This window comes from Paracoccidioides lutzii (genome assembly GCF_000150705.2).
Source record: "Paracoccidioides lutzii Pb01 unplaced genomic scaffold supercont2.30, whole genome shotgun sequence".
Taxonomy (NCBI): domain Eukaryota; kingdom Fungi; phylum Ascomycota; class Eurotiomycetes; order Onygenales; family Ajellomycetaceae; genus Paracoccidioides; species Paracoccidioides lutzii.
The window spans coordinates 175,103-197,338 of NW_015440976.1; the positions used below are offsets into that span (position 1 = coordinate 175,103).

Below are 22,236 nucleotides of genomic sequence, written 5' to 3' on the forward strand. Positions count from 1 at the left end.
GACGTGTCTAGTCCTGTCAGATATTTGGTGATGTTGCACGCCCAGTCTCTGGAGCTTGCAGAGGGGTTGGAATGTCTTAAAATACGAGCATAGCAGCGACTGTGTAATGGACAGAGGTCCAGGGAGAAGGTTGGAGCACACTAGTCCAATGCATGAAAGGCTCCCTGGATCACCAGGATATCTAGGCATAAGCTACAGGGCGCTTCTTTATTTCTTCTTCATGAGTTTCTCAGACTGCTTGCTGAAGCCAGTGAGCGTCATCTGAGCGCCATCCGGTTGCCATCCCTGATGCTTAATTGGACGGGGACCCCGGGGTGCAATACCCAGTAATAGAAGAATAAATAGAAGGCCATCGCAGAAAAGCCATATATCGTGATCTAATTTCGGGCCAGATGAAAAAGTAGGTATGTACAAACAGATAGCGGGGTTCGACATTCTTCGTTGTCAGTTAGCCGGTGGAGTTGGAAGGGGTTTGAAGTGATGTTGAAGGTGGAATCGAAGGTCCCTCTGTGGTGCTATTAATAACACCCAAACATCGTAAGGGATCGACATCGTATTCCATACTCCCTTCAAATCACAACAACGGACGAGTCATTGAAGCCGATAAATAGCAAATCATTTTTCTCTATTTTTCTCACTCAAATACTCTTTATTCGCCAGATTCGACAAATATTTAGGATGACCTATGAGACATTTGGCGCAAGGTTGCAACATTCTGTAGTATTCACAACAGAGCTGATGTAGCTGCGAATGCAAGACAGAGAACCGATCACGAGAAGCTATACGGAGTATTATATATAGATTCTACTCTGTAGTCACCTGCGGAAAAATAAACACATATTTCTTTGTTCGTGCTGATTTCACCAGCTTCCCTTTTGAGCAACTAGGGATATCCGCTGGATAGCACCGCTATGGCGTGAAATCAAGGACCAGGCAAAAATTTGAGCAAGAGACCCAGAAATTCAGCTGCTTACGTGAACGATGCCACGCAACAGAGAGGAAGCAAAGCTGATTCTCATCAGTTGAATATATTTCTAGTATGACACAAACATACAACGTGCCATATCACATGAAGTCCACAACAAGCGCATCTCTTATCATCAAAAAGGGCGAACAGATAAGAACCAAACTTGAGATATTAATGCTGAATTATCTGAATCTATGTTAGAAGATAAGACAGTATTAATAACTGATATTATACTATCAAGTAACGAGCATTTGTACACGACCGCAAATCGAGTGACAATTCCCGATTTCACTCTGTATATACAAAAGTTGTTCCCGATACTGCCGGAGATATGCGGGAGCAAAACAAAATTCGAGGCTGATTTTATCGCAGAGAAAAGCAGAAAACATGAAATGGTGAAAAGAAAAGCAACTCGTGCTCCTAAATGTTTTTTTTTATCACCGCCTTGCGTAGCCCATCGACATCACATCCTTAAGGGTGAATGGGTGTAGTGATTTAAGAAGTAAACGCAAATCTTCTCTTGTTGCCCCGCAGCGCCTGGGCTGCATTATCATTGGGCTGCCCATCGCCAAATCCGCAACCGCCATCACGCTCCTGGGCCACTATGGCACCCGCGCATTTGCCAGTGTTGAAACCGCAACAGCCAGACGCACAGTCGGCATCACTGGAACAAGAGCCGGTAATGAACTGAGACCCAGGGGTGACTTGAGCTTGTCCTCCAGCACCGTTATTACCATTGTTACCGTTGTTGCCATCGTTGCCACTGTTCCCGTTGTTCCCAACTAGAGCATCGGCTGCGTTCCTGTTTGGCTGCCCATCACCAAATCCGCAGCCGCCGTCACGTTCCTGGGCGACAATTGCGCCTGCACATTTCCCGGTGTTGAACCCACAGCATCCGGAGGCGCAATCGGCATCGCTGGAGCATTCTCCTGTAATGAACTGTGTGCCTTGGCCGAGGACAAGGAAAACCACTTATGGGGCGAGAGAGCAAACGTTAGCACAATGTATGATTGATGTCAGAGCATAGGCCTTTTTGAGACTCACAGTTGGCAAGAAGGAGAGCAAAGAGGAGAGATTTGGGAGTAGACTTGGCCATTATGAGAGAGGAATTGAACGTAAAATGTAATACAAAGGTAGGTTGAGCAGCAAGCCAAGAAATCAATAGAGTGTTAGAAATATAGGAAGGAAAAGAAAGACCTTTGAAAGAGAGACTGCACACAAATTAATCAGCGACATCCAGTTTAATGTGTGTGTGAGAGAGAGGAAGAAGAAGAAGAAAAAACAGAAAACACCGTCTCATATCCTCTTCTATATATCTATCAATCCAAGCTAGATATAACTTCCAAACATTAATATCATTCCAGACCCCTGAACCTGAAACTGGTCAATCCGGATGACCTTCCCTGGAACAAACCCATAAACCAACAATACTACCCTCGGAAGCGACAGCAGGAATAAGGAACAGGTGTGCAAGAAACCTTCAGCTTCGAAAGCAGTATCATCGTTTAGGGACGTAATATCTCCAGCAACAGTTTGAAACCGATGCATAATCCCGTAAACTGGGATCGGAGATTTCAAGAAAGAAATCCAGTTTCAGAACCCACTTCTGGCCTGGGTGGGTGCTCTATATCCATATGGAGTATATTGTCAGAATCCAGGATTTCGGATGATCAAACACGTGGCTAGATACTGTGCCCTTCACTCAATGTCAAAAATCCAACGACAACAGAAAAGGGGGTTTGTGCAGGCTCGGACAGGGATAACTAAGGATCACCAAACGTCCTTGGTAAGAAGCCCCCTTCATGCCATATATATGGCTCAGCCCTATCAGACCGGTGGTACCAACTGATCCGATCCATAGAAGTAGTAAATGTCATCGGGCAATCTCATCCGTCCGTTGCAATCTTCACTTTAAAATCAGATCGACGAGCCATCATTAGAACACTGTAAATCATCCAAACAACCACAAGAAAATTGCGATTGAAGCCAGAGCTAATGAAATTGACCGAAGCTCAATGTTGACTCTTGACTCTTGAGACTCGCAGTGAAACTCTGGTGAGGTCCTGAACGTGTGTGGTATAGCTTGGCTTAAGTTTCAGCTCATTGGCGACTAGCGCCACCTCTGGTTGATTTCTGAAAAGGTCAACCCACACTCCAAATCTTGTAGCAAGTGGTTCCAGAGTAAGGAAAATCCAACCACTAACGGTTTGTTAAATGCCAAAGCAGTGGGCAAAATAATCCCGGTTGAAGCCATCCATATTTCTAGGCGTGGTGGTCATTCTTGGACTTCCGCTACCGCCATTGTGTCATTAGCTTAATTGCCAGATGGGATAAACGTTGCATAGACATGTTAGGTTCTTCCCCCTTTAATATAAGATGAGGTTTCCGGAAGGTTTTTGAATGGAAGATATTATGGCACCATTTTGCATAAATCAACAACAGGGAGGTCGCAGGAGAGCAGTCTCAAAGGGGGGGGGGGGGGGGGAAGGCACTGAAAAGCAATCAAAAGACATGAATGATTCAGTAGAATGAACAGCAAGCCAGATCCAACTCCTTTGGTGATCAGTGATGCACACCATCAAGGATATGGAATCGTTGGCGCAACGAGCTGGAACAAGCTGGAATACACTCCACCCGGCAGATACTGTGACTCCCATTCAATAAATGTCCGTTTTGTCGTTTCTTCTGAACTTCAGAATGAGTAGAAAGAAACGAAGAGCACAAAGCAAGGTTCTGGGCTTGGTTAGTCATCCCAGCCAAGCCACTATCTAGTTAGGGCTATTCAGTCACTGATGACGTCCTTCGTCTAACAACCTGTATATATCTTTATATATCTTATGCAGAGGAACCATGGTGATATGACGCCCTCAAAAGACATATGCAGCCCATGCTCTCCTGCGCATTGGTCGGTGTGATAATGACGATTCCTCATTCCTAAATTCCTCTTCGGCACCAAGAATGAGGAGATTCCGAACGGGAGGGGTTAATTAATGTACGAGCTGGAGCGACATCGGGATGAGAACACCAATTCCCAAAAGTCATTCTACAACTATTATGCAATACAGGACTATTTCTCCCAAGGATTTCGTTCTAGGCGAAGCTGCTTATAAATTCCACCGCAAGAAATGTTGACAAATACTCTCTGTACCTAGAAAGAAAAGGTTTCTGTGCAAACACATATCTTAACACGAGTTCCGAAGCAAGAGACCGTGGTTATCGCCTCTGACGACGAACAACTTTCGACATCACTAGGAGATAAATCTAGGCATTTCAATACATACTTTCTTCTATCTATTACGTTTAAAATCCACGATTACTGCCATGTCCTTCGTCATCGCAGGCAGTGTGCCATGGCATGAGGGCGAGGAGAAAATGCACAAACTGATGCATGTGCCCGAAAATGAAAACCCTAATGCTCCATACCTCAGTCCTGGTGCCGCTTATTTAGTGCAGAAGTCACCACTAATCGCCCTAGGCACCATAGACAAGCAAGGACAACCGTGGACTACACTATGGGGTGGCGAAGCTGGTTTCGCTGGACCTATCTCGCAATCCATTATTGGGATCAGGAATTTGGTCGATAAGTCGTATGACCCTGTTGTGGGAACGCTGTTTGCTGGTAAAGTTAATGGAGAATTGATTAAGGAGGAATGCGAGGGCCGTTTAATGTCTGGTTTATCCGTGGATATGGAGAACAGGAAGCGGGCTAAATTGATCGGGAGGATGGTGTCAGGATCTCTAGCGGGGCTGCAAGATATGAATCCAGAGGAGAAAGGCAAGGAACCCAGACATGCTGGTCAGGCACAGCTGGCCATGAAAATTGATCAGAGTCTTGGTGAGCTCCTTACCCCCAACTCCCGTGACGTTCATTTACCCGCCTGAGAACCACCTTACCCCGGGTACTTTTAAACGCACTTTATCTAACTAGACGTGACAGGAAACTGCCCAAAATATATAAATCGAAAACGCATTACCCCTGCAATACCGGACCCTAAATTGATATCAGACTCTAAACAACTTTCCCCTGGTGCGGTCGAACTTCTGGCTAAGGCTGACACATTTTTTATTTCATCATATCATAAAGAGTCTATGGATACCAATATCCGCGGAGGCCCGCGTGGTTTTGTCCGTATAGTTTCCAACGAAGTTAGTGGGGCCGTGCTGGCTTACCCTGAGTACTCGGGAAATCGTCTGTATCAAACTCTGGGCAACCTACAAACCACACCGGTCGCGGGCTATGTCATCCCAGACTTTGAAACTGGCAACGTTCTCTATCTCACAGGTAAAACGGAAATCTTGATTGGGAGCGATGCAATTGCCCTCCTCCCAAGATCAAACCTTGTAGTCAGGGCTACAATATTGGGAGCAAAATACGTTGAAAACGGACTCCCATTTCGCGGCCAACCCGGCGATCCATCTCCATACAACCCGCGGGTACGGTATCTAACAACTGAGAAAGTGGTGCCGTCTGCCCAGGTATCCGATGAGAGATCAACTGTCGCCACTTTCATCAGAAAGGACATCATCACTCCCTCCATTGGTCGATTCCGATTCAAGGTCTCTGACCCCTCAAAGTCCGGGAAGTGGACACCGGGCCAGTACGCCACACTGTCATTTGCAGGGGAACTCGATATGGGATACAGTCATATGAAAGATGACGATCCCACAAGTATCAACGACGATTACATTCGCACTTTCACCGTATCGTCATACCCGGGCAGGAACCTCGCTGATGACGAATTCGAAATAACAGTGAGGAAGAAAGGGGCCGCTACCAGCCATCTCTTCCGATCGAGCGAGCGGAGCGGGGTCGAAGTGTTGCTTAAGGGGTATGGTGGCGAATTCATATTCGAGGATAAAACTACGGATAAGAACGTGCCTCTTCCATACATTGCCGGTGGGATTGGGATTACTCCACTTATTGCACAGCTTCCGGGTACAGATATATCCCGATTACGACTCTTTTGGTCTGTTGCCGTTCAGGACCTTGGACTGGTGCTCGACACCTTTAAATTATTCCCCAAACTACCGAAATCTACCACTCTCTTCATAACTAGATCTGAACAGGCTGAGAAGCCACTTACTGATGAGCAACAAAATACCTTGACAGCTATACACGGCTCCGATGTACAACGAGTTCATCGCCGGCGACTGGAAGCGGCGGATTTGGATGTCCCCGGGGCGGAGGAATGGTATTTGTGTGCAGGTATCGGCTTAAAGACCGCTGCGCTGAATTGGCTTACAGGGAAGAATGTTGTTTATGAGGATTTTAATTACTGATTTCCCCCCCCCCCCCACTTGAGCCTTCTTAATTATTTAATCTTTGTTAAGTTTCTTTTTTTCATTTTCTTTTGTTGTATATATCCCCGAAACTGTATGACTATACCCAGGTGGGCATACAGACCCCGAGGCTCCATGTTGATGGGATAGTAACCTGACGATTATATATGTTGACTTATAATACAGTGAATGTAGAATGTTGGCTTTTCAACTATGACGGCTTCAAATGTAAACAATGAATTTTCTAATCCAGTTTAATCCATGTTGTTCAGCATTTCAAGGGGTTAGCATTATCGATCCTCCCCTATCTTTTTGGTGATGACGTGCCAAATCTTCTGCCTCAAACATCACCAATCTTCTGGCTCACCACCAACAGAACAGCTTAAAGCCAGCGAGCCACTACTCACAACAAAGGCAGAACAAACCGAGTAAAAAACTCCCACGCTCTTTGGTTATTTGGATAACCTGCACACGAAATCTCCAATCCCATCGATTATTAATGAGCAAGAATCCGTTGGGTTTTCTAAAGAGAAACAAATACCTAAGTACACCTTCCCACCATGTCCTACGAAAGTATGTATGAGCATAGTCTCTATGCCACTGCGCAACAAACAGGCTGCCAATACCAGCTTGAGCTCCCTCTTTCCAGAATCAACCTCAGGCTATCGCAGCTCTATTCCCCCTACAAACCATGAAACCGAAACCGCTAACACCTCCCCGCAGTTGAGCATTCCACCACCCCCGCCGACAACAATACCACTAACACAAGGCCTCCTCCCCGCCGCCCGGACCTCTCCTCCTTTTTCGCAACCCTACAAGAAATCACTCCGAACCCCAGTGAGATACGCACCCGGCCATATGCTGTTCCCGTGCCAGGCGACATCAGCGCAGCCTACAGGTCACTCGCAGAGGCACTGAATATCATGCGCCACGAGACAGGCGAGGACGGGTTCCCGGTGCATGATGGGCGTGATGAAGGTCTGGGAAATGTTGCGGAGGGTGAAGATGCGACGGGGGGAGTAGGGTTGTTGTCGAATATGATTTCGATCCTGTTGCAGGAAGCGGAAGCGCCTCCCAGGGAGGTGGAAGGGGTTGGGGAAACGTTTTGTGATGGTATGTTATTATATTCCACCCATGTTTTTGCTTCTACATTAGTTTTACTTGAGTTAGTTATTAAATATATTTTTTTGGACCGATTTCCCTCCTTTTTTTCAGCCCTCTCGTTTCTGGCTATCAACTAACCTCCCCTTCCACATAGGCCTCGAGCGCGTCCCAACCTCCAGCCTGAAATCCACACAAGCATGCCCTATCTGCAGCAACCCCTTCCTTGACGACCCGTATCCGCTCGTCGTCCGTCTCCCATGTCACACATCGCACCTATTCGACCTCGAATGTGTCCGCCCCTGGCTCCGGCTGCGCGGGACGTGTCCACTTGACCGGACTGATTTCGGCAAGAAGGAACGCGAGCGTGAGCGGGAGAGGGTCGAGCGGTTGATGAAGAAAGGAAGCGGAGATGATGAGGATGAAGATTGGGATGGGATGTATGCGTGAGCTCTTCTTGTATTGGTATCTTGGGCAGGGAATTGAAGAGGATTGCGGTTGTTACTGATTCGTTATTGGATGTGATGCTTGATTTTAAGACGAATGCAGGCACGGAGTTAAATGTTATGCGTTACAGGGATTTTTTTATTTCAATATCCATCATCCCTTTTAGTATAGTATGTTTCAAGATAGTACTGATGAAAGAAACTGTCATCTTTCTGTAGACATCTTATCTCACCCGATACAAATCTTTTAACGCAAATCCAATTCAACATAACCTGAACAATGTTATCTTCAATATTCTTAAACTAAAGAGAAGAAAGAGAGAGGATGACCCTAGATTCGGGTATTTTATAAAGACGCCATCACCATCATCAACCCCAAAAACAAAACGTAGAGCGATACTCCTCCATCCCCGGCTAAATTTCATTCCATCTTTATCAAAACCTTGTCCCGTAATTCCAACAGTCTCTCATAAAAGATCTAAACGTGTTATCTATTTATCCGACTTATCAGTCGACGGTTCAGTTCTGGGGGTCTCCTGCACATCCTTCTTGGCTCGAATTGCCAGCTTCCCTTCACTAATCACAGCTTCATAACCCCTCTTCTCCAGAATCCCACCATCATGACTAACAACCTGCCTCGCCTCCAGCTCCTCAATCACTTTCTGATTTTCCCGGTTGCCCTCTAACAAAAATTTAAGGCATAGCACGGCATGTTCCTTGATGTACGGGTTATGCGCGTCGAAGTTCGTACAGGCCAAGATAGTTTCCAGACCACCGTGGTTGCGGATCTGGTTCTGTACCTCTGGGCATTGCCACACGAGCGATGAAAGAACGAGAACTACCAGTTTCTTCAGATTGCGCCACTCGAAATCGGATGGATCATCGTTGCCTATGGGAGGAGACTGTGCTCTGGATCCTGCGCTGACGGGGGCCGCATCAATAGGTTCCGGATCGCTCGGGTCATACGGTCGCTCAACTGCGACGGGAATGTTGCTTGCTCCTTGTGTTGTTGCTGACGAATCTTGCGGTGTCTGGGCAGCAATACGTGAAGCTGCAGCGGCAACAGAGTTCATAGAGCTCAGTGATCCTTTGGGTATACTTGCCTCCAACTCTTTGAGCAAGGTGGCTAAGTCATACACAATCTCCCACTGGACAAGGAGGTTTTTCCATCCAGTATTTTCAGTGAGGACAGCGAAAAATTCGAGGAATTGGTAGACACCTTCATACACGCGTTCCATATCCCAGAGGTTTAGTGGAAAGTCCTCGGGTCGTGCATGGCCGGCTCGAATTTGCCCTTGAAGATATATTAGAGCGCAGGTTTCCGGGATAATGTTCCCGCGGAAAATGGTAAAGATATATCGGACTGTCAATACATCGACCTTTGTGACAGGGACAGAACTTCTACCGGTGGGTGTTTCAGAAGTTGAAGCAATATTAGGAGGTGAATACTTGGAGCGAAAAATATGCGTGAGAATCTTGATAACAACGGCCTGGGCTGGGGAGATGATGTCCTTCGCCTGACCGAAATCAGAATAAGCATGGGACATTAGCCCATTCTCTAGGACAGCTTCCATGATCTGAACCATCATTTTGAAGTAAAATTCGTCATCTGGCAGGTCCCAGGCGGCAATGAAAATCAGCAACTCCCGAAGAAGGTTTCGGCCCGTCTCTTGCGCAAGGAGAATATGACACCGAACCGCCTGCATGTTTTTATTTCCTGATCTTTCTCCACCCTTCAGGCCGAAACTGTCGACAATACCTGCCTGAATAATCATAGGCAGAGCCTCGATCTCTGCAGGGCCCAGAACTAGAGGGATGTCTGTAAGTAACCCACGTTGCTGGTCTCCAGGTCGACCTCTGTAATCATCATCGTCATCCTCGTCATCTTCTTCCTCATCAACACTACCATCCACAACAGCCTCAACGCTGCGCGAACCGTCGTCTTGGGGTAAGCAATTACCGTCTATTGACTCATAATGTAGCTCCCCATTAGCCAGAATAGGCGATGTCTCTTGAAGCCTAGCCATCAATTCATCTTTCGCTTCCTGTAATGTCTCTGCTGCCGACTGAGGGGATCGGGTCATCACAGTGTCTTCCGGGGTGACGTGTGCATCCGCTGCAGCGATTGCGCCGTATTCCTCTAGATCTGGGAGGTCAGTCCAACACGTGCGTGGATAGCCCGTTGTCGCGGTTCGATCTATACTCAGAATCGCCTTTTTTCGGGTTGGAATTTGCTCGTCGAGGGCGCTTCCGCTTTCATAGTGTCGATCCTTGAAATCTGCCCAGCCATCCACTTTTGCTCCCAAAATTGCAGTAAGCGCAGCACGGAGTTCTGTTGCTCGTTCTGGGTCCTTACCCATTTGTTGTATTTCTTTCAGATTCCGCCCGAGGAGTTTCTCCATGTGATCTTTAATGTTGGCCAGCAATAGCATAGCCGCTTCCTCCTTCATAGACGCAGGCTCCCTGGGAAATGTCGAGATCGTCTCAAGTAACATATCCTCCGCAGTTTGGTCATATAAAGTGTGCAATGGAGGACTGATAATTCGTTCCCCAGCTCTTACGACTGGTGCAACTCCTTGTACATGGAAGTTACCGGTATCCAAAGGCTCCAGAGGCGTTATTACACTCGACTCGCCATTTTGATGATAGCCAAAAAGATCCAGCCAAAGGACAAGCTTCCGATGCTCGTTGTGCATGATAAAGTTATGAAGGAACTGGAGGCAGGTGATTAGAAGCCTTTTGTAGAGGTTAACGACTTTTTGCCATCTTTCTTCATTTCTGGCATTGCTCTCGCCATCGTAGCCCCTAGCCGTAACCCTGACGCACGTGTCAATCAGAAGTAAAATTCTTTGATCGAATCCCTTCTCAGCTGCGAGATTTTGCGCTTTCTTTGTTGTTGCGAGTAGATTGCGTGCAATGGTACAAAGATCGTTCAAGCGTTCAATATCCTTCACCAGGGAGAAATAGTTATATGCTATAAGGTTGGAGGACTCCTCACAGCTTCCGGGAGCCGTCAGGGATTGGGATTCAAGAACGGGTATGGCTTTGCTCAGAACGTCCGTGAGACCCTGCCATACGGCTGGTGAAAACCCTAGGTTTTGTCTATCCACAATTTAGTTTTCTAGATGGCGGGGATGAGCCCTTTTACAGCCATTGTGGAAGCCTACCAGGCTGGTGGATGAGGGGCAGAAGGAAAAGCCTCCCTTACCTTACTTCACTCTCCTGGTGGCTCTTATAAAGGATCTGTTTTCCAGCAAGTAGCATGTGTTCCAAGCGTTTGTCATCGATCATCCCCCGCGTTTCATAGTGTGTCAAAGTCCCTGCGAGAACAACCTTTAACAAGAGCTCTGCGGGTGTGCATTTTGGCCCGCCATGAGATGCAGGTCGTTCTGTTGACTCCTGACCTGGAGACGTAGACATCTTAGCAGGTCTATATATACTGTACAGTGGTAGCCTCGAGAGGAGGTTGAGAACAGCAACTGAAACCACTTAAGGCATATTAAGAGAAGCAGATGATGATGATGATGATGATGATGATGATGATGATGATGATGATGATGATGATGAAAAAAGTCAAATCAACCAAAAGGTTTGTGGTTCTTGGCAACCGGGGAGTTAAGTTGTTCCGATAAACTGGCCCTGTCCAACTAATGTATTATGTACACAGAGCGAAAAAGGATATCAGATATCAAACGAGAGTTTATTCAGGATATAGAAATTTCATTTATAGATTACATAGCGATTCACATAACCATCGCAATAGCCAATAGCCAATCATGGACGAATGCGTAGTGCCTCCCTTAAATTCGACCAGAATCCAAGATCATATACATTCACAACATCCTCAAGTCTCTGTACCCTTCGCCATCTTGGATCGGGAGCCGTGCCCAGCTTCCCGGGTTGGGTGATGGAAGTGCATTCCTTGTCCAGAGAGAATCCAACTCTTGGAGGACTTCCATCGCTTGTAAAAATCAGGGTGTGGTCCGTATTGATTGGCCAAGGAATATCCGGCTCCACGATGTCAGCATCCGGATGCCTTTGGGGGTATATTTCGCTTTTCTTCGCCTTGAAAACAAGTCCGTCCGCAATGTCGTCTCGCCAATCACCCCACTTTGCGCTCTCATTGGTGGTCATTCCGCTCCAGATTAAGTATAGGTGGTAAAGGAGCATAGCAAACGGAAGTGGTGCGGTGAGCACTGCCAGCAGGAAGACTGCTCCAACAACTATATCATCCGCAATCGCAAATCCCCATAATTGGAAATACATCGCCCAGTCAGTTCCTTCAGCCCAATGCTTAGCGGGCACGGTGGAGGGATAAGTTGGGACTAAGGCATCCTGTAACCTTTGATCGAGAATACCGTATCCCAAATAACTTCCGTAGGACAACAGTACAGACATTGACAAGAGGAGTGCCAAAAAAAAATGATAGTTGTTTTGACCAACACAGTTTTGCAACCAGATACAGTGATGATCATGTCTAGCAACGCATACATTGCAGATGCTGCAATGTTTACTTCGAGCAGGCTTCAATGTATGGCAAGTTCGACAGACATATCCAGGATGGAACAAGATTCGATCGTAAGGGTACGATCGCATGTGCTCCTGGAGGTTTTCCGGCGTAATGGTGGAAGTTGAAACAACGCAGGCATATAAAAGTAAATACGGCATAACAATAGCAAAAGAGACACATAACTTGTGAAAGGCTCCGATTTTTGGCCATATGGTCGGCACGAATAAAGCCTCTGATCCTACGAGCAGTGCCAAGAAAAATATCTATTCTCATATCAGTCATCCTCAAAAGGTTGAAATCATAGGATTATAGAGTTGAATAACTACATACCAATACGAAGGGATGATTTTCATGCATCAAATAATGCCCCAGACGGCTGCCCGACTGTGAGACTCGGCCTCCAAAAAGAACGCCATCGATCAGTTGGAGGAGCTTCGGGAAATATATCCAGATCACGCGATGAAAGAATCCAATGGGAGTTTTTCTAAAAAAAGGAAAGGAAAAGAAAGGAAAAGAAAAGAATTCAGCCTATAAGAACCTAAGATTTTAACATGGATAAGTATATTAAAAAAAGTAGCAAATACCTCAGGGCGGGAATTCTCCCAAACAGAGCAACGAAAGTGAAGAAGGACAGCGCAAGCACTGCGAGCCCTAGATTGCGGAGGGCTCCCATGGTTTGTGTCCTAACTCCTCAGGGGCACATCGAGAGTGCTGAAGTCAAACGGCGGCTAGCAACAGCAATTCCAGATACTTCAACGGTTGGGGGTCTGGGCCTTCAAAGGCCCATTTGGAGACCTGATTAAACCCGTTGGCTGATTCAATCAACGAACGGCAATCATTTCATGGGCTGGCTAATTATGGCTGAGGCTTCGCTCCCGAGCGATGGAAATGATTCTGGCTCGGAGTAACTTTCCGTGTTTGGACCGGATTTGATAAAGGCTGCTTTATCGCCACGTGACTTGGCGCTTCAACGTTCCAACTGCCCAACCTCTGGAGACAAGAAGAGTGAATGAAGTCAATCACTATCCATCAGCAACGGACATACTCAGCCCTTTGCGATATGAACGGGACTTCCCTCTCAGAAAGCACGTTTACGGAATGGAATGCCCTGCTGTCGCCTATTCAGATGCCTCCAACCCAAATGAAGAATCCGGTGATTTGTTCAGAGACTTGACATTTTGGTTGTCTAGGACCGTCCCATCGAGATCATGGATAAAACAGATTATTGAAGTAAGCTTGTATACAAATGTACTGCATAGCTGTGCTTAGCATGGAAATACTGACAGCTCCTAGGCCAACGGCGGGAAAGTAGTACTCTTAGAAAAGGATGCCGATGTGCTCCTTGTTGATCATCTGAAACAGGGTAACCCTGTTGGCTCGTTTGTGGACCCATTCATTTCTACATCGCTATGTTTGTTGTTCGCCTGGATAACATGTTAATAGAACCTCGTTTCAGTTTGTTGAAAAGTCCATTCAGAAAGGAAAGCTGGAGAATCTAGATGACCACCGTGCCGGCCCACCATCCGATTATATTCGCCCAGTGGGTTCCGTTACGCGGCCAAAGGGCCACAGATCTACATTTACTGCGAAAGATGACCAGATCTTATATGATTGGGTGAAACCCTTCGAGCAAAACGGTGGACAAATAGCTGGAAATAAGATATACCAGCAGCTTGCAGAAAAGGTACTTCACATCATCACACTCTTCTGTCAATTAACCACTTTGAAATATATATATAACTAAAATGGCACTTGAGTTCAGCACCCGCAGCATACTTTCCAATCATGGCGTGATCGCTATTTAAAAAGGGTTAAGGATCGGCCCAGACCTGTCACCCCGGATCGGGAACGAAGCACTGCAACAGTTGCCCGTGGGCCTGCAGGCGGAACAACGAGCGAGGGTGGCCAGCAAAGGGACGTGCTCAACACCAGAATCCCTGAGTCTGACAGCAAGAGATATGAAAGTTTTACGAGCGAGGATAAAGAAGAGCTGCTCAACCACGTGAAAGATGTTTTGAATATTGAACCGGGGAAAGAGGATGAAGCTTGGTCACTGTTTGCTGAAAATGTATGAAACTCAGAATCTGAATACGTACATTCTTTTTACGTATTTCTAACCCAGAACTTACGATAGACCGGGAAATCTGTCGAAGAATGGAAGTCGTTCTTCGATAACGTTGTTCTCCCAGAATACAACGCAAAACGATCGAAAGACAGCAAAAGACGCCGGAATGCCGCCGATATTCCTTCCGCGGCCGTGGAATCTGGCTCCTCTCAGAATTGCAAACGCAGAGCCGCCGAGTCTATCCCTCAAAAGACGATATCGCCTTCCGCTACAAACCAACAATCTAATAATCCAATAACATCAATATCACGATCACCAAACTCTCGCCAACCCCTCATTCAAAAAGCAAGCCCACAAACAGAATCCAACTCTCCATATTCTAATAAGAACGAACATTCCATGCCCAAGAACCGCTCCGTATCAGTTCCAGAAGAACCATTTGAAACGGCGCCAAAATTCCAACAGGACACAATGGAAGTCCAGTGCCGAACACCTCCCGAAGTCCTAAATCGCCGGGGAGAATTCAACGGCTCGCCAACGCCACGGCCAACGCCCGCTATCAGTGCACCTACATATCCCAATAACAACACCTCATCAGAAGACCAAGCAGCCATCCAGGAAATGGATGAATGGATCTCTTCCAAAGTCACAGGCAGCAAAGCATATAGCCAACACCAAGTCCTTGATGCACTCGCATGCACAACTATGGATCCCGATCTAGCGGAGACTGTGCTCGAGCACATGGCAGCGGGCAAAGGGATACCCAGCAATATCAGGGGGGTTTGGACTAAGGAAGACGATGAGTGGTTGGATGCGGCTGACTCGAGGTGTATTCAAACTCTAATTAAGAAGCATGGTAATGAGCTGTTCAATGCGAGGTTTGAGTATATAATGGCCCGAAGGGAGGTCGTGATGCGGAAGGGGGAGTTGGCTAAATGACAATTTGCATAGTTCACTGAAGAAGTGTAGTTTGTTATGATATGCGAGATTTGTGGTATTTGACTCCCTTGTCTGTCTTAATTCTACCTGTCATGTTTTCCCTTGTGTGGTACGATACATTCAGCAACTGTCGATGCACTTAGTGGCAGGGATGAGATATAACTCAGCCACATACGGAGCACTTTTAATTTTGTGAAGAGATCCTTCATCTTCAAATAGCTACATCGTGGGCAATATCATTCAGTCAGGATCGATAGGCACTCATCAATTAGCCCCAGGGAAATTGAATCAAACTGAGCTGCTTAATGCGCAGTTCGTCAGTGTATGCCCTGTCAAACTAAGAAAAACAATTGTCAGGAGATTAGCAGTTAGAAAAATAAAATAAAAAGGGGGGAATCGTGGATATAAGAAAAGCTCGACCACACAACAGTTATGGAAAACAGGCAAAAGTTTCTCGAATAATTCAGTTTTGTCCTACGAAGAAAGATAAAATACGAATGTTAAGAGATTTCCTGCACCAAAAAAAAGAAGAAAACAAAAAAACCAATTACCAGACCAGGGCTAAAAAACATAAAAGAACACGCTGGATTGAAAGAATGCTTTCGTGATGACAGAATCATTTATCAAAAGTGATACGACGCGGAAAGAACGCCATCCGGTTTCTGTCTTGTGGGTTAGAATAGAAAACGAAAAACTCCAGATAACATGGTAGATATACTAAAGGGAGGATGGGGAGGATGAATTTCTGCCCCTTCGCTACAAAACGTGACTCAATGTGTCCCAAGGCAGAAGGAAGAAGGAAGAAATACATGATATAACATATCCAAAGTGCGAATATTTTTTTTTTTTGCGACATGATTATAATCAAAAGGAAGAAAAAAAAAACCTAAGAAAACGGGGTGCAATGGAATTAAGCATCCTTGAAAACGCTATATCAGGGTTAGTACAGAACGATGTGGCTCGATAACTGAGCAAACGATGGGACATACAGGTGTTGTTCGTAGAATTGCAGCATCTGTGAGACGATGTCAGTTTATTAATTCATGGTCATATGATATTCGAACCACCCCCCCCCCCCAACAAGAGAAAAAAGGGGACACTGCATACCTTTTGTGGGCACTTCTCATAACATTGTTGGATCGATACTTTCGCTTTCTTGTCATTATTCCAGTTGAGGTACACAAACAGGTTGCCCGTGGGCGGATCGCGCATTATGGTATCGATAGACTTGACTTGCGTATCCCAGTTCTTCGTTTTTGGCATCCAATTCGCAGCGTTATTTTCCATCTCGGGGGTTCCATCCACCGATCGAGACTTTTTAGATCTTTTGCTGGAGGCTGTGTCGCGCGACAGTGTAGAGGACTCGGCAAGGGACTTCCGTTTCTTTGATGGCTTTTCAGGGCGTCCACCAATCTTCAAGTAGTATTCCTCCACTATTTCCGGTGTGTCTTCTCTGAACATGAGGTTAGAAGATTTGCGACTTGAGAGCGGGGTCAGTTGGAAGAAATACAGTAGATTTTTCTCTGGTTCTAGAGTCTGATCCTCCGGGTTCTCATAACCTTTCCACTTAACCAGAAGGAGCAGGGCGCCCTAAAAATTTCTCAGCTCTGAACACGACCGTATAGAGTTGGGAGGGGTTCGTATCACCGACATCTTTGGCAAACTCATGTCCCATAATCTTTTCAACGACATATCTGAAAAGACAAAAGACCCATTAGAACCCATAATTTCAGTCTTCACAATGCCATTGCTTACACGTCTTCCTCCACGTCTTCATCCTCGTCCTCATCCTCGTCCTCGTCCTCGTCCCCCCCCTCCCCCCGCTCCTCCTCCTCCTCCACCACCACCACCTCCTCCTCATCATCGCCATAACCGCCGCCGCTTTCGCCGTTTTCTTCCTCTTCCGCATCTTTTACAGGAGTAGCGTCCCTCTTCTTGGCGGTCCGTTCCTCTTCCTCACCATCATTGAAAGGGATTGACTCTCCTACAGATTCATCTTCACTATATTCAAGTGCAGCTAGAGAGAAAAATCACGATCAGCTTTAGGTTCACAGCACTCAATTCAGGATGGCGCGCTGTGGGGGCTCACGCGGCATCTTTTTCAGGTTGTCACGGCGATAAACCGGTCGACTCAGGTTAATGCGCCTGACAGGATCGGTGTCTAAAAATCGAAATGGCACGGCCAGATCAAAGCCAGCAGTAGAGACGGAAAGTAAAATAATAAACCTGTTAGTACTTCGTCAAGCTCAATGGACCTTTGGCCCCTGGATATTGATTGACCGTCGAAGAATGTCGCGAAGTTTGAGACGGTCGCGTTGGAAGAAACATCGTCCGCACTAAACCTCTTTGGGACAGGAGCTCCGGGATGTGGACTTGGATTATGTAATCTAATTTTTATTTCACCGCGTTGTTGGTAGTTAGTTATATCAAATCAAACGTACGGACTCTCAGTTTCCGGAGAACCCCGCTCCCTGTTTACTACTGATTTTTTTAGGTGAAGAAGTTTTACCGCCTAGCGGTACACCTTCAAGATGGCGATGCGTATGTTCCTACCCCTCCTTGATACTTCTAAAACATTTCTAATTTATCACCTGAGAGCAGACCTCGATATGTCCCAAGGTGAATTGCCGACCCAACCACCAAACTAGCTACCAAGACCTCCATAATTCTGACAAATTGCCCCTGACTGAGTACAGCCTCCGTTGTAAAGGATGAGCAAGGGCGCCCTTTTATCGTTGTTCGAGAGTATGTAACAACTGACTCTGGAAGTATAATTCACGCGGTGGATCAATACAATCAGGTTGTTAACGAATGATATTACAGTCAAGGAAAGAAGAAACGGCAGAGCGGGACTGAAGCGGTCAAATCACATATTCTTGCGGCAAAGACAGTCGCGAACATAGTGAAAACATCCCTGGTACGCCGGCCTACCTTCAGTTTACTGTCCTTGATTTACTTAAATATTCTAAAATAAATTCCCAGGGCCCGCGTGGACTAGATAAAATTCTCATTTCTCCCGATGGAGATATCACCGTCACAAATGACGGAGCTACCATTCTCTCCCAGGTCCATCCTCCTTCCAAACTGTGCTTCCAAACTGCACATAATAAACTCAGTTGCTAATTAACATTTGATGACAGATGGAGATATCAAACAATGTTGCCAAGCTTCTGGTTGAGCTTTCAAAATCCCAAGATGACGAAATTGGAGATGGAACAACTGGAGTTGTGGTCCTGGCAGGCGCCCTTTTAGAGCAGGCTGCAGATTTAATCGACAAGGGAATCCACCCTATAAGAATAGCTGATGGTTACGATGAAGCCTGTGAGGTTGCTGTTGCAGAGCTAGACCGCATATGTGACGAGATTAAATTCTCAAGGGATGACCGGGAAAATCTAATGAAAGTTGCTAAAACTAGTTTGGGGAGCAAGATGTATGTTCCATCCCATGCCCGTTGTCAGTACATGGGTTTTCTATTCTGACAATTTACAGAGTTTCGAAAGCACACGACCATTTCGCAGAAATGGCTGTAGACGCAGTCCTCTCCGTCGCAGATTTGGAACGAAAAGATGTCGACTTCGAACTTATTAAAGTTGATGGCAAAGTTGGCGGCTCCCTCGAGGACTCGCTCCTTGTTAAGGGTGTCATTGTTGACAAGGACTTCTCCCACCCACAAATGCCTGACGAAGTTAGGGATGCCAAACTTGCCATTCTGACGTGTGCATTTGAACCTCCCAAGCCCAAAACCAAGCATAAACTTGACATAACGAGTGTTGAGGAATTCAAGAAGTTGCAAGCATACGAGACAGATAAATTCACGGAAATGATCCAAAAACTCAAGAACACTGGTGCAAACCTTGTCATCTGCCAGTGGGGCTTTGACGACGAAGCAAACCATCTTCTTTTGCAGAACAACCTGCCTGCGGTCCGATGGGTAGGTGGACCAGAAATTGAATTAATCGCCATCGCTACCAACGGAAGGATTGTGCCTCGGTTTGAGGATCTGAGCCCAGAGAAACTAGGGACTGCCGGCATTGTACGGGAAATGAGCTTCGGAACAACCAGGGAGAAGATGCTGATAATTGAAGAGTGTGCGAACACCCGTGCTGTAACGGTCTTTCTTCGTGGCAGCAACAAGATGGTACGATAACCCTCCTCCATCCCAAAAATGTCCTGGCTTCCAGCCAAAAAGCTAGCCACTAATTCACCTACAATCCACCTCACAGATTGTCGACGAGGCCAAACGATCTTTACACGATGCTCTCTGCGTCGTGAGAAATCTTGTACGCGATAACCGTGTTGTGTACGGTGGCGGTGCCGCGGAAATTGCTTGTTCTCTTGCTGTAGAGGAAGCTGCTGTCAAGGTACGAATTTCGTATTAAACCATCTAGTTATACTTGCCAACCATTGACGGACTTCTTTGCCTCGCATCCGCTAGAACCCTGGGCTCGTCCAATATGCCATGCGTGCATTCGCAGATGCCTTAGATGCTGTCCCTATGGCCCTGGCAGAAAATTCTGGCCTCAGACCTATCGAAACTCTGGCTGCCCTCAAATCTCGCCAACTAAAGGAAAATAATTCCAACCTCGGAGTTGATTGCATGAACACGGGAAGCAACGGTAAGTTTGCCTCCCTTGCCAGAATATTGTATCCCCTAAAAAGACGGAAACTAATCAATTCACTGCTCATTAAAGACATGAAACAACATTTCGTTATCGACCCTTTAATTAGCAAACGGCAACAACTTCTCCTCGCAACTCAGCTTTGTCGTTTGGTTTTGAAAGTAAGCTACTATTCCGTTTCCACAGCTCGCCGCTGATAATCTGTCCTAATCCCCAACACTAACTCTGTTGAATGTTTAGGTCAACAATGTCATTATTGCTGGTGATGATGAACAGGAATATTAGATTATCTTACTGTTCTGCTCCTTCACCGGCTTCTGGTTCGAATGTATCCTGTGTTAAGGGTGGGGAAAAGTATTTAAGATCACGCTCAAACCGCCGTGGTGACAGTTTCGTGAAATATTTTTTGCATAATGTTGACGGTAGAACAATATAAAAATACACAGTTGAGATAGAGTAATGCAAAACTATTCTACCCCAATTCCAGCTATGCAAGCTTCTTTCTAGTTTCTCACTTTATCAACCATACAGTAGGTTCCATTGAAAGGATCGGCCCGATATCCGACCTTGGCGACAACAATCACCACACAGCAGCTATTCTCCTGATTATCAACTGGCAACAGCAGAGATATCCTTATGCTCTGCCATAAACCGCATGCCAGGTTCGATTCTACCTCTGTTGTGTTTTCATGGCTGCATCTCCATCCTTCCCTCAATATATCACGACGGCAGGCTGAATTCAGGAATTTCATACTACATTTCTGGCCCAGACGAAAGTTGAAATCAGTGACATATCCGAGATAAAATGATTGCGAATCTCCTGTCAATCAGGATCTATGTTTTCGCTACCTAGACACAACCCAGGCAATCCCGTGCATGTAATGCATAGGTGTTCGGGCACTTGCACTAGGCTACACTGCATGAAAAATGCCGCTCAAGGACATGCCCTGGGAATACGCTCTTCCTCAAATAGAATATATTGAATATAATTGCAGAGCAAAATATGCACTTAAGCCGGAATTGATACACATCCATGATCATCTTGAACGGTCGGCTAGAACTTATTCTGCCCCGAATCCCTATCGGCTCTCAACACCTCATTCTTAAAAATTGGGCAAACTTCAATTTCTCACCGCTATACTCACCAAGAAGAGGGTCTGTACGAGCAAGGACAACGCAATAGATGGGCCTGTCTTTGAATGGTTTGACCAATGTTCAAAATGTTCGAGACGTAACCTTTTTGTCTATCCATTATTGCCACTAGGCCATTGGACCCCCAATTTTCTTATTTCCAATTTTCTGGTTTCCAAAGAGGTGTAGCTAATAATGCAAATACAGTATACCGCCCCATACATACCAGAATTCATGATCATGCACAGCTGAGTATGGATCAGAGATCGACCACATGCCCTGGTCGTACTAAAGGTAATTAAATTATTGGACTATGTAGTTACAAGCTACGTAGCAATGATAATTAGTTGTTATTACTGTTCCTCACAAAATTCACCCCTTATTCTTCCACAGCAAAAGTGAAACCACCAGCCAGCCGTCGATTCATGGTAACCGTTATCTCCGTCTGAGAGGCGGCAATGAAGGTTGCCTTCGTTTCAGTTTAACGCGACCATGCCCCAAAAGGTAAAGGATTCCCTCTTCGCGATTGCATCAACGTCACGGAGATCTGTCCACAACTTCCCAGCTTCTTCAAGGCACCTGTCCAAACGGCATGGAATCCAGAACAATGGGTTCTTGGGTCCATAGCGTGGCTCAAGTAGTTGCTTTGACCCGGCGTTGGGAGCGGCACTGGCGGACTCGTTAAACAAATCCACTGCCTTCCCTTGCCAAGCGTAGATCATCGCATGAGTTATCGTTAAGACTATCAATGGTAGGGTCTGGAACCCTCAAATTCCATGATGAGGTGAATTCAGATGGCAGCTTTCGGGATTTGTATGGCGTTTCAAAGCCCGGGAAACAAATCAGGTGAGCAGCGGCGCATCCATGGAGAGGATCGCAGTTGAAAATCTTCGGCTAGCTGAATGTTGTAATCATCGATCCTGCGCCAAACCGGTGCTACCAGAGATCGCAACATGCAAGTTGTGTTTTTCGAGGATCCATTGTCAGAGCACGAGGGAGCCTTGAAGGACATGAAGGTTGGCTAAATACATGAACTTGGTGGGAGAGAAACAGGCGGATAATCTTTAACAGGACAGCCCAGAAGACTATCTGCAGACGATGATAATCAGCGTAACAACTATTTAACTAGTTAGCGCCTTTCAGCCTCTGCTGGTTAGATCGTCTCCTTTCCCAAGATC

At 46.2% G+C, this 22,236-nt stretch overlaps 8 protein-coding genes across 8 annotated transcripts; 5 read left to right on the plus strand and 3 right to left on the minus strand.

Moving 5' to 3' along the window:
- Positions 1–1,462: 1,462 nt before the first annotated feature.
- PAAG_08176 (hypothetical protein) lies at positions 1,463–2,063 on the minus strand (the record flags this gene model as incomplete). Its single annotated transcript, XM_002789876.1, has 2 exons — positions 1,463–1,938; positions 2,012–2,063. 2 exons carry the CDS (start codon positions 2,061–2,063, stop codon positions 1,463–1,465), a joined length of 528 nt encoding a protein of 175 aa, XP_002789922.1.
- Positions 2,064–4,288: 2,225 nt separating this feature from the next.
- PAAG_08178 (oxidoreductase FAD/NAD(P)-binding) lies at positions 4,289–6,247 on the plus strand (the record flags this gene model as incomplete). The annotated part of the gene is made up of 2 exons (XM_002789878.2): positions 4,289–4,802; positions 4,905–6,247. The coding sequence occupies 2 exons, from the start codon at positions 4,289–4,291 to the stop codon at positions 6,245–6,247; spliced, it is 1,857 nt and encodes a 618-aa protein (XP_002789924.1).
- Positions 6,248–6,807: 560 nt separating this feature from the next.
- PAAG_08179 (hypothetical protein) lies at positions 6,808–7,798 on the plus strand (the record flags this gene model as incomplete). Its single annotated transcript, XM_002789879.2, has 3 exons — positions 6,808–6,820; positions 6,971–7,360; positions 7,506–7,798. The coding sequence occupies 3 exons, from the start codon at positions 6,808–6,810 to the stop codon at positions 7,796–7,798; spliced, it is 696 nt and encodes a 231-aa protein (XP_002789925.1).
- A 487-nt stretch (positions 7,799–8,285) lies between these two features.
- PAAG_12511 (hypothetical protein) lies at positions 8,286–12,192 on the minus strand (the record flags this gene model as incomplete). The annotated part of the gene is made up of 3 exons (XM_015847990.1): positions 8,286–10,896; positions 11,003–11,273; positions 11,577–12,192. 3 exons carry the CDS (start codon positions 12,190–12,192, stop codon positions 8,286–8,288), a joined length of 3,498 nt encoding a protein of 1,165 aa, XP_015702393.1.
- A 663-nt stretch (positions 12,193–12,855) lies between these two features.
- PAAG_12512 (hypothetical protein) lies at positions 12,856–13,107 on the plus strand (the record flags this gene model as incomplete). Its single annotated transcript, XM_015847991.1, has 1 exon — positions 12,856–13,107. The coding sequence occupies one exon, from the start codon at positions 12,856–12,858 to the stop codon at positions 13,105–13,107; it is 252 nt and encodes an 83-aa protein (XP_015702394.1).
- A 295-nt stretch (positions 13,108–13,402) lies between these two features.
- PAAG_08182 (hypothetical protein) lies at positions 13,403–15,308 on the plus strand (the record flags this gene model as incomplete). Its single annotated transcript, XM_015846442.1, has 5 exons — positions 13,403–13,534; positions 13,598–13,683; positions 13,748–13,988; positions 14,067–14,372; positions 14,439–15,308. 5 exons carry the CDS (start codon positions 13,403–13,405, stop codon positions 15,306–15,308), a joined length of 1,635 nt encoding a protein of 544 aa, XP_015701106.1.
- A 910-nt stretch (positions 15,309–16,218) lies between these two features.
- Positions 16,219–17,404, minus strand: PAAG_08183 (heterochromatin protein HP1; the record flags this gene model as incomplete). The annotated part of the gene is made up of 6 exons (XM_015846443.1): positions 16,219–16,237; positions 16,298–16,323; positions 16,416–16,898; positions 16,960–17,002; positions 17,064–17,325; positions 17,398–17,404. 6 exons carry the CDS (start codon positions 17,402–17,404, stop codon positions 16,219–16,221), a joined length of 840 nt encoding a protein of 279 aa, XP_015701107.1.
- Positions 17,405–17,839: 435 nt separating this feature from the next.
- Positions 17,840–20,212, plus strand: PAAG_08184 (T-complex protein 1 epsilon subunit; the record flags this gene model as incomplete). Its single annotated transcript, XM_002789884.2, has 10 exons — positions 17,840–17,927; positions 18,005–18,053; positions 18,132–18,225; positions 18,291–18,374; positions 18,449–18,738; positions 18,798–19,446; positions 19,532–19,669; positions 19,744–19,924; positions 20,000–20,088; positions 20,168–20,212. 10 exons carry the CDS (start codon positions 17,840–17,842, stop codon positions 20,210–20,212), a joined length of 1,707 nt encoding a protein of 568 aa, XP_002789930.1.
- Between the last annotated feature and the right edge of the window lie 2,024 nt (positions 20,213–22,236).